Source organism: Manis pentadactyla, chromosome 14 (genome assembly GCF_030020395.1).
Source record: "Manis pentadactyla isolate mManPen7 chromosome 14, mManPen7.hap1, whole genome shotgun sequence".
Classification (NCBI taxonomy): Eukaryota; Metazoa; Chordata; class Mammalia; order Pholidota; family Manidae; genus Manis; species Manis pentadactyla.
This window is the reverse complement of record NC_080032.1, coordinates 17,565,225-17,579,361: the sequence shown is the minus strand read 5'-3', so window position 1 is coordinate 17,579,361 and position 14,137 is coordinate 17,565,225. Positions and strand designations below refer to the sequence as shown.

Genomic DNA, 14,137 nt, shown 5'->3' with positions numbered 1-14,137 from the left:
TAGCCACTTTCTATTGGCTGAGGGCGGAAGGAGGCGGGCAGTCGTGTGCGTATGGTGTGTGTAGCAGAGCTCCGGTCTTAGCGCGAAGCTAAGGCCGCCTGAGAAAGAACCGACAAGAGGCCGGAAGCACTCGGAAGTCACGTGCTCCCCGAGTGGCTCGAGTGATTGGCTTGGAAGGACGTGAATGATGCCGCTGTGATTGCTGAATTGTCTGGGCAGGTAAAAGAGAGAACGCGGTTTTTTTATTCCCTCAGGATGGTCCGTGTAGTCTCCGGCCCTTGCAGTCCTAGTCCTAGAGCATTTTGCGCAGAACGTTAGTTGCAAGAACGAAAAACGCTGGCGGCATTGTTCCCGAAGTGCACCTGTCTGCTTCCAGTTCGAGTCATGCAGGAGACGCTCTTGCTTGCATTTCCGTGCAGTCGCGTAGCGGCCCGGCGAAGCAACATCGGGGTGTAATTCTTCATAGGGATGGAGTACGTTGAATGGAGCAGAAGTTAAATGACGTTTCATGCAGATGCATTCCACGTGCAAAATGTATTCCAGAATTCGATAATTCTGTATGGCCTGCTTCCGACAGGGTTTATGAAGCCCTTCAAAAGCAAGCGTTTGAAAGTAGAATCTTAGGCATGTGATTTAGGAGGCTGTGTCAAATAACGTGGATGAGAACTTTGGGATACTGGTTTTATTTTCCCCAAGGATGTGCAAGTGATGGGGGATCGCCAGAAGGGGCATTAAGCAAAGATTGTATGTTCCTGAAAAATATTTACATAGTAAGCTTTCGTTCATATATGAAGATGGTGCTATGATCCATTTCTTAGTTGATTTTCCAAAAGAGAAAAGAGGCTTAGCCAGTGGGTTGTCTAATCAGCGGCCCTACTAACACCACTGCTGCCCCCTGAAGAAGGCTGGTCAGGATTTGGAAGTCATTCAGTAACAGCCCATTACAGTGTCCTGAACTAAGTGTCAGATACTACCTTTGGTCCTGGTACAGAAAATATTCACGGAGACTAAGCCTATTTGTGGAAAGTCTATGGTCTTTATTTTTTCTCTAGGGCAAAAGGTCAGGGAGCAAGGATATAGAAAAAGGTAACTGACAGACCCATAGATGTTTTATTAGTCAAGCAACAAATTTGTTGAGTGCTACTCTGTGCCAGGCAGTGTTCTAGATGCTGAGATAAAGGGGCAAACTAGGAAGGTAGGATCCCTGATTTTGTGGCATTTTCGTTCTAATGGGAGACAAACCATAAATAAGTAAGCACATAAGTAAATGGTAAGTGCTATGAAGAAGATAAAACAGGACGATGTATGCTGGTTCAGAAGGGTGAGAGGAGAATCCTCTGGGAGGAAGTGACATTTGACCTGAGGGAGCTAGCCAGAAGGAAGAGCATTCTAGGGAGAAGGAACAGCAAGAACAAAGGCCCTGAGGCAGGGACAAGCTGGCATGTTTGAGAAAATGAAAGGCCAGTGTGGCCAGAGGGGAGTGATTAAAGGGTGGGCAGAGGGAAGGAGGTTGGAAATAGGTGAGACCACATCAGGCCGAACCTATAAGCTGTCGCGAGAGCTTGGGTTTTATTCTAATTGCAATGGGAAGCCATTGGAGGACCTAAAACATATTTTTTGTATTCCCTACTCAGGACTTATAGGACAAAATACATTAAGATCATAACTGTCCTCAGGAGTCCTAAAGGGAGATCAATGAGGGGCTAACCAAAGGTATGAGGCAGAAAGAATCATATGCTTATAGCTACTGATGACACCCTAAAGTTTATTCTCAAGTTCAAGGCATTCCATGGACTATTCACTTAAGTTTTTTTTTTTTCATCCAGGGTTTGGGGTCTCTGGTAAGCTCCTGTGACCCATACATTCCTCTGGAGAGGAAAAGGAAGGAGAAGCCTACTTTCTCTGCAATCCAATGGTCCCATCCATCAGGAGCCCTGATTGTCCACCTCAGGTGTCATCAGCATGGAGTTCTGAAGTCCATGTGGCTCCTCACAGTGAACCAGGTGAATGTCTCCATGAGAATTCACAGCCGTATTACCACCTGATTGAAAGGGAGGGCTGGAAGGAAGCTTGGGTTTCAGCTACTCCATTCTCTCCCATTTAACAGATGGGGTATCTCAGGCCACAGAGAGGTTACTGATTTGTGCCGGGTCACACAGCAAGTTAGGGATGGCTTCAGTCCAGAATCCATGTCCCCTTATGCCAGTCTGCTGCTTATTTTACCCCAGCCAGCACCTCTTTGCTGCACAGTTCACTGCTTTCTCCTCTCATGTGAGGATTTCCTTGACCTCTGGATCTCAAACACTCATCTGTGAAGTGGGGTGATAACATTTTTCTCAATGAGATTGAATGTTGAATTGAGGGTTGAAATGCATAACAGATAGAAATAGGGTTTGCAAAATGTCAGAGAGCTCTAGCGACATGAGATAGGAGTAATACTTGTTTACGGTTTCCATGGCAATCTGACCATCAGTGGGAATGTTGGGAAACTCTGGCTCATGCCATGTTTGGTTTTCAGGTCCTAAGGAAAATGCAGAGACGTCACAGCAGCAACACAGATAACATTCCACCTGAAAGGTAAGCATCTCCTGGTTTCATTCCATCTGGGGGCTCTGGGCTTCAGCTGGTCAGGGCCAACCCAAAACTGGATCGAAAACACCTGCCTTTCAAGGTTACTTGTCAGGTGAGCAGGGGGGATCCCAACAGAAACTGCTTTGCACAATGATGGCATATACTACTTAAGACATAACAGTTTGCTGTTGCTCTCATGGCAATTCTCAAAGACTGTGTATCAGTGTGTCACTTGACCCATTGTATCAGTGACTGTACCCACATGGTTTTAATTTATAGAAGTGACTGTGTGATAACATGGAGAGGCTAATACCACAGAGAGAAGAATTTATTACTTATATTTCCCAAGAGAAGGGGGCACACCACGCCATGGAGGGCCTCATGGGGAAGTACCAGGGTCAGTCAGGAGGCTGAAGGAGCAAGGGAAAGCATAGGCCACAGCTTTTACTGTGTTTTCCACACAAAGCAAGGCAGGGCTGGGGAAACAGCTTAAGATTAGCTAGTTTGAATAATGTCGGTGGGCTCTGGGCTATAGAGGTGGTCTCTAGTTGCCTGGTATCTGGTCTTTGGTGATTTGGGGCAGGGGAAATCCTGGCAGGGTGTATGAGTCCCAGGATGTGTGTGGGGATATGGGCTCTGGGTTGCAGGGCAGAGTTAAACAACTTTGGCTGTTAGTTTGACCCTGTAATTGGTGGATGCCCAAAAGACAAATACAGAATCTGAGAAAACACAGTTAAAACACTCATTTGCTAGAGTTCATATCAGGTTCAGCCCAAGAGAATGCACACCATGGGAACCTATTCTCAGGTTGTGACAGGCTTCCAGCCCCAGACACCCAAGGAGAAGGTAACCAAGTCTTTCTTCCCTCACATCCCATTCCTGGTCCCCTGCAACTCTAATGCTGACTGTAAAAATCACCAAGTATCTACCAGTCCCAGCACTGAGACCTGAGTCTTGCATCTAGCCTGCCAGTTGCACTGGGCTTAAGTCAGATCCCCTTGGCCAAAATCCCAGCTCAGTCACTTTCCACTAATGGTGCCTTTGGCAAGCAACTTCACCCCAGACCTCAGTTTCCCCATGAATGGCAGATAATAAAACTGAAGGTTGTTTATGAATGAGTGAATGAGTGTGAAGATGCAGAAACCCAGCATCTGTTGTATAACAAGTTTGCCTATTGGAGTTTTTTCACCCGCCAAGTACAGACTTGCTATATGCTCTCAAGCGAATCATGAGGTCTTTGGGAGCAGAGACGACAGCAGAAACATAATGGCCACCATGTATTATATGCTAACTGTCACTCTCACATTAGCCTGATGAGGTCAGGATGATTTTTATCACTATTTTTTGCAGAGGAGACAGAGGCTCAGAGATAGAAGTACATTACCTAAAGTCACACAGCCAGGAATTGAACCCCTGATATTTGGGTACCAGTACATTTGCCCCTCTACAAATCTGTGCTTTGAGTCACCACATTTTAACTGCATCCTATCTGAGCAGATCCATTTCTCCTCCTGGGCTGCCTCACATTCTAGCCCTTAAGTGGTTAAGTTAGAAGCACAGCCTTGTCCCTCCAAGGAATATTCTTTCCCATTTAGGCTGAAATCTTGGCTGGATGTGGGGGAGAGGCCCAGGGAAGGGAGGACAGCTATAAAAAGCCCCTTGGTGGGTTGAGTGTTGCCTGGTTGTATTGGAGGCCCCCTGAGCCTAGTGAACTCAGAGTACTGGTGAGCTCAAGGGGGCTAGAAAAGCTTTCCATGGCCCCATGGGGTGGCGGGGGAGAGAGGGTGGCCCCCATGTGGGCCATTGTGGGCACCTGCCAGGACTCCTGCTTTCTAGCTCAGCTTCTTGAAGTGCAGAAAAAGCTCAAGGCCCCTGGAGGATCATAGCCATGGTGTCAGTTGTTATTGTCATTATTAATATTATCTTTATTATTATCCCAAACCCAAGGGAGCAAGACCACATGTATCCTGCGCTTTTGGAGCCAGCAGGGATGGGCCTCCGGTGGGATAGCAGGTAGCCGTCTTTAAGTTCCCTCCCTTGTAGGCGTATGATAACTTACCCCCAGGGCAAGTTTGTGAAGCCAGAGAAGCTAACCCTCAGATGTCTCCAAACCAGCATTTCCCATACTGGGTTTCACTGATGTTCTAGAAAATGTTAATAGGTTTTCCTAAAAAAAAAAAAAAAAGAAAGAAAGAAAAAACCAATTCTGCTGTCAAATAAGTTTGGGAAACACTAGATTTAAACAAGATTAATCTTTTCAGTTGTAGACCTTCCCAGAGCCTTTAGTATGCTCATTCATTCATTTTTTTTCAGTATTTATTCCGCATGGTCTCTGTGCCAGGGGCATTGTGCTGGGTAGGAGAGATACAAAGGGAGCTAACAGTCCTGGTCTTTGACCTCTTGGAGCGGGGCCTACTCTGAAATGCTGGAGGGAATCACCTGAAGGGCTCCAATGAAATAGAAATGCTGTGGCCCACCCCCAAAGATTTGGATTCAGCTGGTCAGCCAGTGGGTCTAGGGTACCTGTAGTTTTTTTCAAAAGCTCCCCTGAGTGATTATAATGTGCAGCCAGGGTTGAGAGCCTCCGCAAAGCAATGACATGACAGCTGGGATAATCCCATGCAGGGGGCTTAGGGTACAGTGAGAACAAGAAGCAAGGAGACCATCATTGTCTGGGAGGAGGTAGGGCTCCACCAAATAAGAGATTTTAGCTGAAACTGATGGATGAGCATAGATTATCTAGGTGGGATGGGGTTACCTAGATACCTGGGGTTTGGGAAGACATCCCTGTGAAGGTGACAGCTGCTACAGAGGCCCTCTCTGGGTAGAGAGAAGGGTGCATAAGGGGATTGGAGTTTGGGGCCAGATAATCCAGGGCATCTGGCACGTTTGGCTCTCTCAGCCTCAGTTTCTTCATCTGTAAAGTGGGAATGGTATTAGCCCTGATCTATGGGGTTTGTCTGAGACTGCAGGAAGGAGTTTAGAATGGAAAGCCTTTTTGTAGGGTAATGACATAACCAAGTATGTTTGTTAAAATGCACCCTAGTCTCCAAATAAAGAATAGATTATACAGGGTCATGAGTGAAAGCGGTGCAAAACCTCCCCTGTAGCCTCCCTCCTGGTGCCATTTTGTGCCTGGATGATAGCTAGCATATGTTTATTAAGCACCTACTGTATGCCCTGTGTCATGGGGTCCAGAGGATGAAAATGACTCAGCCCTCGTTTTCAGTAAGCGCATAATGTATCTGGAGTATCAGGGGTCTGGGGAGGTGCTTTGGGGACCCTACCGTAGGACGAGAGAGGGGAGGGAGGCTCTTTGCCCCTCCCCTGACACATGCAAATAGAGCAAACCAGCTCCACTTGTATCATGTAGACTGAGTTTCTACATCATGTTTTCATTTGAAAGGAGGAGAAGCCCAGAAGAGAGCTGACATCCAGCACATGGGGCATGGTGTTGGTGGAAAAATGCACCCAGGTGGGGGCTCTCCATTCTTGGAGAGGTCACTCTGGACTCTGGACTCTGCCAGCAACAGCTCTGCAAGAGCCACAGGCTCCTTTACCTGATTCCAACACGAGAGGCCTGTGCTTGGAACTTGGATAAGGCAATTGGCCCTTGAGGTCTTCCCATAGGGATTAAAGATACTAGTTCCCATTCATTGAGCACCTACTGTGTGTAGGGCACAACAACAAGGGTATTCTAAATTTGATCCCACAGAAATTCTATGCATGAATGGTGTTTATACCCACTTTTCAGGTGAGAAAACAGGGTGTCAAGGCCCCTAGGAAGAGTGGAGCTGCGGTTTGAAAGTGCGCTTCTCCTTTCACCGCCTCTTCCCGTTAATTGTCTGCTATCCTCTCCATACCAGCCCTGACCAAGGCTGGACCCTCTTTTTTGAGAACTGGGAGTCCTTAAGCTTGAAGATTACAGAGTCAGGGCGGCCTGGGTTCCTGACGTTATTCTGGAGTCATGGAACTGTGTTCCTTTTCAGTAAAGTACAGTGGTTAAACAGCAGACTCGAGAGTCAGTCTGCCTGGGTTTGAATTTCCCCTGCTCCTTCCCTTAGCAGCTGTGCAACTCTGGGCAAGTTACTGTCTCTGTGCCTCAGTTTCTTGATCTATAAGATGGGGGTACCATTATTAGTACCAAATTCACAGGGTTGATGAAAGGGTTTGGTGAGTTACTCAATGGAAAACACTTCGAAAAGTGTCTAGCACGTGGTAAATTCTCAGTATAGATTTTGATCCTGTCGCTCTTATTATGTGTGCCAGTTTGCTGTGGGGACAACATACCACAGACTGGGCTGCTCAAACAGAAGTGTACCGTCTAGCAGTTCTGGAGGCTGGCAGGGCTGGTTTCTTCCGAAGCCTCTGCTTGGCTTGCAGATAGCTGGCCATCTTCTCCCTGGGTCCTCATGTGGTCCATCCCTCTGTGTGTGTGTGTGTGTGTGTGTCCATCCAGATTTCCTCTTATAAGGACGCCAGTCCTACTGGATTAGGAACCAGTCTAACGACCATGTTTTAACTTAGTCGTTGCTGCAAAGACCCTGTCTCCACATAGTTATGTTATCGAGTCCTGGAGGTCAGGGCCTCACCATACGGATTTGAGAGAGAACACAATTCAGTCCTTAACATGACTGATGCTCTTATCTGCCACCCCCCAACTGCCTGATTTAGGACTTTCTCTTCCCTCCCTGCCCAGAAACCGCAGCCAGGCGCTCAGCGCCGAATCGAGTGTGGATGAAGGCGGCGTCTTTGAGAGTCTCAAGGCAGAAGCGGCCTCCCCGCCAGCGCTCTTCTCCAGCCTGTCCGGCCTCCCGTCCGGTGGCCTGCCTGCCACCCCGTTCCCGTCCAGCCTGGTGCTGGGGGCCGCGGCCGGCGGCGGGGACGTGTTCATCCAGATGCCCGCGTCCCGGGAGGAGAGCGGCAGCCGCGGCGAGGGGGGCACCTTCCACCACCGCCCGCCGCACCACCACTTCCACCATGGCCACCGCGCGGGGGGCTCGCTGCTGCAGCACGTGGGTGGTGACCACCGTGCACACGGCGACGAGGGAGGCGATGAGCAGCCGGGGACGCCCGCCCCCGCCCTGTCCGAGCTGAAGGCCGTGGTCTGCTGGCTGCAGAAAGGCCTGCCCTTCATCCTGATCCTCTTGGCCAAAGTGTGCTTCCAGCATAAGCTTGGTGAGCCCAGGGCGTCGGGGGGCGGGGCTGGGGGCGCAGCCCAGGTCTCCCAGTTGGGTTGGGGTGAAGGGGCTCTTTATCCCTAATGCCAGGGGAGGGCTGTAGAGGCTATCAAGGTGAAGAGTGCTTGGAGGTAAGGGATTCGGAGGCAGACCTGGGTTCAGATCTGATCCATTAGCTATATGATCTTGGTCAAGTCACTGTCCTCCTCTGAGCCTCAGTTTCCTCATCTGCACTGGGGGCTGTGATAGTAACTTCGTGTGCTTGTCAGTTGGTGTGAAGGAGTAGAATGTAGCAACTAAGAGTTCAGATTGCTTGGGTCTGAACCCCAGCTCTGCCCCTTCCTGGCTGTGTGGTGCTGGATGCCTTATTAACCTCTCTGTGCCTTGTTCCCATCGTCCATAAAATGAGGGTTATAGCAGCAGTTACTTCAGGAGATTGCAGTGAGGCTAAATGAGTTAATATGTGTAAAGCCCTTAGGACAGTGCCTGGCAGAGAGTACATGCTATGCAAGTAGGTTATTATTTTTGTTATATATGTCATTAATACATGCAAATTCTTAACATAGAACCTGGTGCAAAGCAAGTGCTCAAGAAGTAGTATCCTATTGTTACTATTATTAGGAAGAGAATGACTCATGAAGTCGCTTATCCTCATGTCTGCCACACACTTAACATTCAGTAAATGGTCTCTGTCCACTGTTATTTTATTATTGTTGTTGTTATGTATTGTTATTAGGTGAGGAAGTGGCTGTGCCCTGGAGAGTTTTAGACGACTGTTTTATTCTAGTTTACTGCTTAGGAGTTGTGCTCGGAATTATCTTGTGGCCTCCCACTTCCTGTAAGTAAACATCTAGAGGAGAGCAGGCCATCCTTTATGCCTTACTAGGGCCCTTTCTGGTGAGTTCCAACTGACTCAGTTCACCCTGCCTGTTCACCCTCATTTCTACTTTTTGAGAGTAGAAATAATAATAGGTAGTATTTATTAACTGCTTGAGATTATGCTTATAAGCATTATCCCTCCATGAAGTAAGTACGGTTGTTATTCTGTCCATTTTCCAGACGAGGAAACAGGCTCAGAGAGGTACAGTGACTAGCCCAAGCTCACACAGAAAGGAGGTAGCCGAGTAAGGATTTGAACCCCAGTCCTACCAGACTGCGCAGCGCATGCTTTTAACACAGTTCTGTACAGTACCCCTGCAGTGGTCTCAGTCCTGTCCCTAAGTCAGAGGCCTGTGCTCAGAGCGGCTCTGGGTTCCCAGTGGTTTACATGACAACCCAAATCCCCTGGAATTGGGATTTTCTCTCCTGTGATTAGCCTGTAAACACTGAGGGGACCAACGCTGTGACCTTTTCGTGGCTCACAGTCGCTGGTCAGCCCAGGGCCAGGCCAGATGAGTCTAAGCGGATGGTGTGGGGCTCCATCTGTCTGCAGGCATTGCCGTGTGCATTGGGATGGCCAGCACCTTCGCCTATGCCAACTCTGTGCTCCGAGAACAGGTCTCACTGAAGGTGAGTCACCCGGCGAATCAGTCTCTGTGACTGCAGTAACGAGGACCGCAAATATAATGTTCTACAACAACACAAACTTATTTTCTCACATTTCTGTAGGTCAGAATTCTAAAGTGGGTCTCTGTAGGCTGAGGTCAAGGTGTAAGCAAAAGTGCAGCTCAACAGGAAGGATCTGGAGGGTTTCAAGATCTCTTTCTTTGCCTTTCCAGGTTCCAGAGGTCATCCACATTCTTTGGCTCATGGCCCCTTCCACCTTCTTGAAGCCAATAACATTGCATCTCTGTGGACATCCTTCCTTGGGCTCTCCTCTTCTGCCTCCCTCTTCTCCTTTTAAGGACCCTTGTGGTTGTATTGGGCCCTCCTGGGTAATCGAGGCATCTCTTCCCATCCCACGGTTAGCTGATTAGCAATTTAATTCTGCCTGCAACCTTAATTTCCCTTTGCCATATAATCTAGCATAAACAGAGATATAGGGATTAGGACAAGGGCATCTTTGGGGGACCATTCTTCTGCCTGCCACCCCTGTGAAGATCCTAGGATGTACCACCCTTCTCCCAGGTCCTTCCAACAGAAGCATCTCCGTGCTGCTGGCCCAGTCCCCTTATCTGCCTGACATTCAACCCACTAACTCACTTCCAGCACCCTCACAGTGAAGGCTACCCCGCCGACCCTGCTGGGTGACCATAGGGCATCCCACCACCATCCTGAATGCCCTCTGATACCCACTGAGCACTAACCATGCCCAGCACAGAGCTGAGCCTGTTGCACAGCTCATCTTGCAAATTCATCCCCAGCAACATGGGAGAAAGGCAAAAACATTCTGATCTCATTTTCCCAATGAGGAAACAGAAGCTCAGAGATGCTAAGTTCCTTGTGCCTGAGGTCAGACAGACAGTGCAAGTGGTGGCATCAGGATATGAACCCAAGCGTTGAGCCATAGGCTGCACTCTCCCCAGGTTCAAATCCCAGCTCCTCCACCCACCTGCAAGCCCTCGGCTAGGTTACCTTGGTGATCTCAGCCTCAGGCACCACCGCTGGAAAAGGAATTCTTCCTACCAACTTCATGCACCTGTTTTGAGGATTAAATGAGATAGTGCCCAGAAGGAGTTGGACAGTGCCTGGCATATAGGAAACATTTAATCAAGCTATTTTTAACAAGCCTATGCTTCCTACTGCATATATGATCTCCTAACACCTGCCATCCTCTCTGACCCTTCTTTGGGGTCATTTGCCTTCTCAAAAGCACCTAGGTACCTAGGTCTCCATGAGCCACAGAAGGCAACTCTGTCTCCATTTGGCCCATGAGCCCACTGAGGTCCAGAGTTGGGCACTGAGCCAGAGATTCTTCTTGACCCTTAGTCTCTTCTTCATGCCAACACTTTTCTGCTGCTATTAGAACAGCAGGTTGATCAACACCATAGTGGGAAGCTTTGGAGGGGCTGGCTGGCTCTCTCGCACATGGAGTAACATTGAAATGGTGCCTTGACTTGAATTTTAGGGGGTGAGAGAATCTGCCTGTATGTATCCATGGGCAGGCTTCTAGGGACCCTTAAACCCTGTGAAGACACAGGTGATATTTTTGCCTGTCTGTGCATTTACTACTAGAGAACTATTCCCTTTGTCCTTCAGAGTGACTTCTTGGAGCTTTGCTCATTCCCTATTTCTATTCCACTTCTGATTCACATTTATAAGGCATTAAACTGGAATCCATTGTTCATTGGGGGAAGATGGTTGTGGAGTGGATTATTCACATTGATGAGAGCAGTTGATTGTTTGGAGGTGGTTTCCGGGGTCATTAACCTTGACCACTCTGAGAACAATGGGTGGATGGAGATGCATTTATTTTGTCTGCTCCATGGAAATGTGTATCCTAACAGTGCTTGGGGCGCTGAGCAGTGTCTGGAGACAGTAGAGCATTTACCGAAAGTGCAGGGAAGGTTACACCAAGAAAGTTATGACCTCATCTTATTCCAGCAATGCAGCAACCCTGGTCCAGGAAAAGATGAGCTTTGGAGAATCAGCTGCACAGGGATCTGTGTGTTGTCTCCCAGGACACCCAGACAGGAATGAACCCTGCTCCACACCTTCTCCAGAAGTGTCCTAGGAGCTCTCTCCAGCTGAGAAGCTGCTGGGAAATAGTAGGCTGAGAAGGTTTTCCAGCTTGTCTTCCTAGGGAAGATGAGAAGCAAGGCTGAAGAAAGAAATGGAGCCAGATTATGAAGGGTTTTGCCATCCATGTGTATGAGTTTTAATTTAATCCTATAAATGTGGCCCCTCGTTGAATGGTCAGTCCAGGGCAGTAGGCCCTGGAGGTCCAGGCTAGAAAAAGTGAGAGCAGAAATTTCCAGCCTATAGGTCTGGATCTACTGCTGGGCTGTAAAGTCTGAATAATAGGTCCTACCACTTAGCCTCAGTAAGAGCCAATGCCAGGCTGAATGTTTACATTTATAAGTTTTACTTAATCTTTAACAAAACCCCCATTTTCGAATGAAGGCATTGAGGCTTAAAACATGTGCCCTTGAGCAAGAGTTACCTAACTTCTCAATATCTCAGTTCCTGATGGTAAATGTGAACTAATATTTTACTACATGCTGGGCACTGTCCCCAGCATTTTATGTACATTAATTCTCACAACTCTGTAAGATACATATACTGTATACCCATTTTACATATAAGGAAAGGGAAATGCAAGGAGTTTAAGTAACTTGGACAGCCCCCACATAGTAGACCAAGAATTCAAACCCAGGCCATTCAGCTCCAGAACCAGTGCTCTCCTGCCTTTCCAGGTGGCAGGTTTCCACATTTCTCTCACCTTCTCTGTGACCAGCCCTTGGGTTCCAGGGAGATAGAAAGATGCCAGTACCCTTCCTTTCATCTTTAATCCTGCTTCCTCCAAACCTTCGAGAAAGAGAAAAGTTGCTACTTGTCAGGGAACATTCTGGAATGTTCTGCTATGTGCACCTTTGACATTGCAGCATCCCCACAGATCTCTTGCTTTGTCTTCAGGAGAAGAGGTCGGTGCTGGTCATCTTGTGGATCTTGGCCTTTCTGGTGGGAAACACCTTATATGTGCTGTATACATTCAGTTCCCAACAGCTGTACAACAGGTGAGCAGGAGAGACTGACCCCCTACAATGGGAAAGTGGGAGAGAGGCTTTGTTGGACTTGGGACACACAACCCCTTTGCCTGAGAACAGTGTACCAGCTCTATGTCACATTGGAACTTAAAAATTTTACCCTCTTTTATGCCCAGAGAAGAGCTCTGTAGTAGAAATATGATGCCAGCCACATATGATATTTTATAGTCTCCAATAGCCACATAGTGGCTGGTGGGGGAGGACTAGCCACTGAGGGCCTCTAGGACGGGGTTGACCCTCGAGCTTTCAGAGCATGTACATCTGTTTTGAAAAGGGGCTTGGAGGACTGAGCGATTTCATCACTTCCTGGGGCAACCCTGTAAAAGCAGTTTGGGGAGTTAGTTCCAAGCCATCGACATGCATCTCACACACTGCATTAGTTGTCTGGCCCAGAACATCAAGGTCCTGCCAGAGGGGATAGGAGATGGAGTTTCCCAGAACCTTGGCTGAATTTCCAGCTCGTGCCATTCTCTGTGCATGATCACATTCTTAGGCTCAGACCTCCGTGCCCCCATCAAACCAGGCTGGAGTCAAACTGGCAGCATAGAAAGAGAAAGAAAGTGGCTTAAAAGAAGAGCAACAGGGCTGAGCCCTCCACCGTATCGATATCAGTGGTCTAGGGTGTGTTTGTAAGTGACTCCCACAGCCATTACCTTATTTACCCTCCTGGTGACCCAGCAGGGTATCACTGTCCCCATTTCACAGGTGAGGAAACTGAGGCTGAATGAAGCCCCCCCTAATGAATTAGTCCTGGTAGGCAGCCCTTAATAAGTTAGCTTGAATCTGCCCAGGATTTGAAGTCTGATGACCAACACCAGGGAGCCTCAGTCCTGCTACTTAACCAGCTTTGTGCCCTTCAGCAAATAACGGGACCTCTGGGAGCCTCCCCTAACTTCCTCATCTGTGAAACTGGGACCAAGTTAGTTCTTGCCTTACCCACTGGAATAGGCTAATTATTAAGAAGACCAAATGTTGTAATATGTGAAAAGTACTGGATAAGCTATAATCACACCCATAACCCTATCATAATTGATACTCTTTTTCGATGGATTGCCATACCTCCAGGTGGTGGTGCCTAATGAGGAGCAACACTGACAATAAAATGCATCGGTCTCTTACAGCTCACATGTACTATAGAAGCAAGTGAACTTTGTGATCAGTTTGTGGAAAAACACTTCCATACCTTTTCTCCCCCAAAAGCCAAAACAGGAAACAATAGTGAACTAAAACTCAGATGGTTGAAGTTAACACCAACTTGGGTCTCTGGGATAAAATAGAAATGGGGAGGCAGATCTTCATGGTATTGTGATCAGAGAAGCAGAGCATAGAAGTTAGCCCACCAGCCTGGGCTGTCCCTGGGGAAGGGCAAGAGCTCAGACACAGAAGGGGGCTCACGGCTGCCAACCTTTCCCCGTATCATGACATGGACGCCACTCAAAATTGGATGCGAGGCATTCCAAGGAGACAGACCAGGACGTGGAAGGTTTTGTCATAGATGCCAGAAGAGATTATTGTCATTGATTTTGCCCTACTTGAGATCTTCAAATATTTTTATTAGAAATAGAAAGATTTTTTAAAATTAAAGTAAAAAAATGCACCAGTTCATTCCTAGGATGCTGTCATAACAGGGTCTCAGTTTGCACCGTTTTCCACGAGCCCAGCAGGGTATGTTGAAAGCACCACACTGGGTTATGTGACTGTTCCCTGCAGGGGACAGTAAGACTCGGTTTTGCCCTTGCT

The 14,137-nt window shown here is 48.0% G+C and overlaps 1 protein-coding gene across 2 annotated transcripts in view; it reads left to right on the top strand.

The window, feature by feature from the left end:
• The first annotated feature begins 42 nt into the window (after positions 1–42).
• RNFT2 (ring finger protein, transmembrane 2) overlaps positions 43–14,137 on the top strand; it is a 56,844-nt gene continuing 42,749 nt past the window's right edge. Inside the window, exons 1-7 of one of the 2 annotated variants that reach the window (XM_057492068.1) lie at positions 43–219; positions 1,635–1,713; positions 1,827–2,003; positions 2,519–2,577; positions 7,271–7,749; positions 9,184–9,260; positions 12,267–12,367. In XM_057492068.1, coding sequence (XP_057348051.1) covers positions 1,980–2,003; positions 2,519–2,577; positions 7,271–7,749; positions 9,184–9,260; positions 12,267–12,367 — 740 coding nt within the window. In that variant the 5' untranslated portion in view covers positions 43–219; positions 1,635–1,713; positions 1,827–1,979. The remainder of the gene's footprint in view (positions 220–1,634; positions 1,714–1,826; positions 2,004–2,518; positions 2,578–7,270; positions 7,750–9,183; positions 9,261–12,266; positions 12,368–14,137) is intronic. The other variant, XM_036929552.2, reaches the window with a different exon arrangement.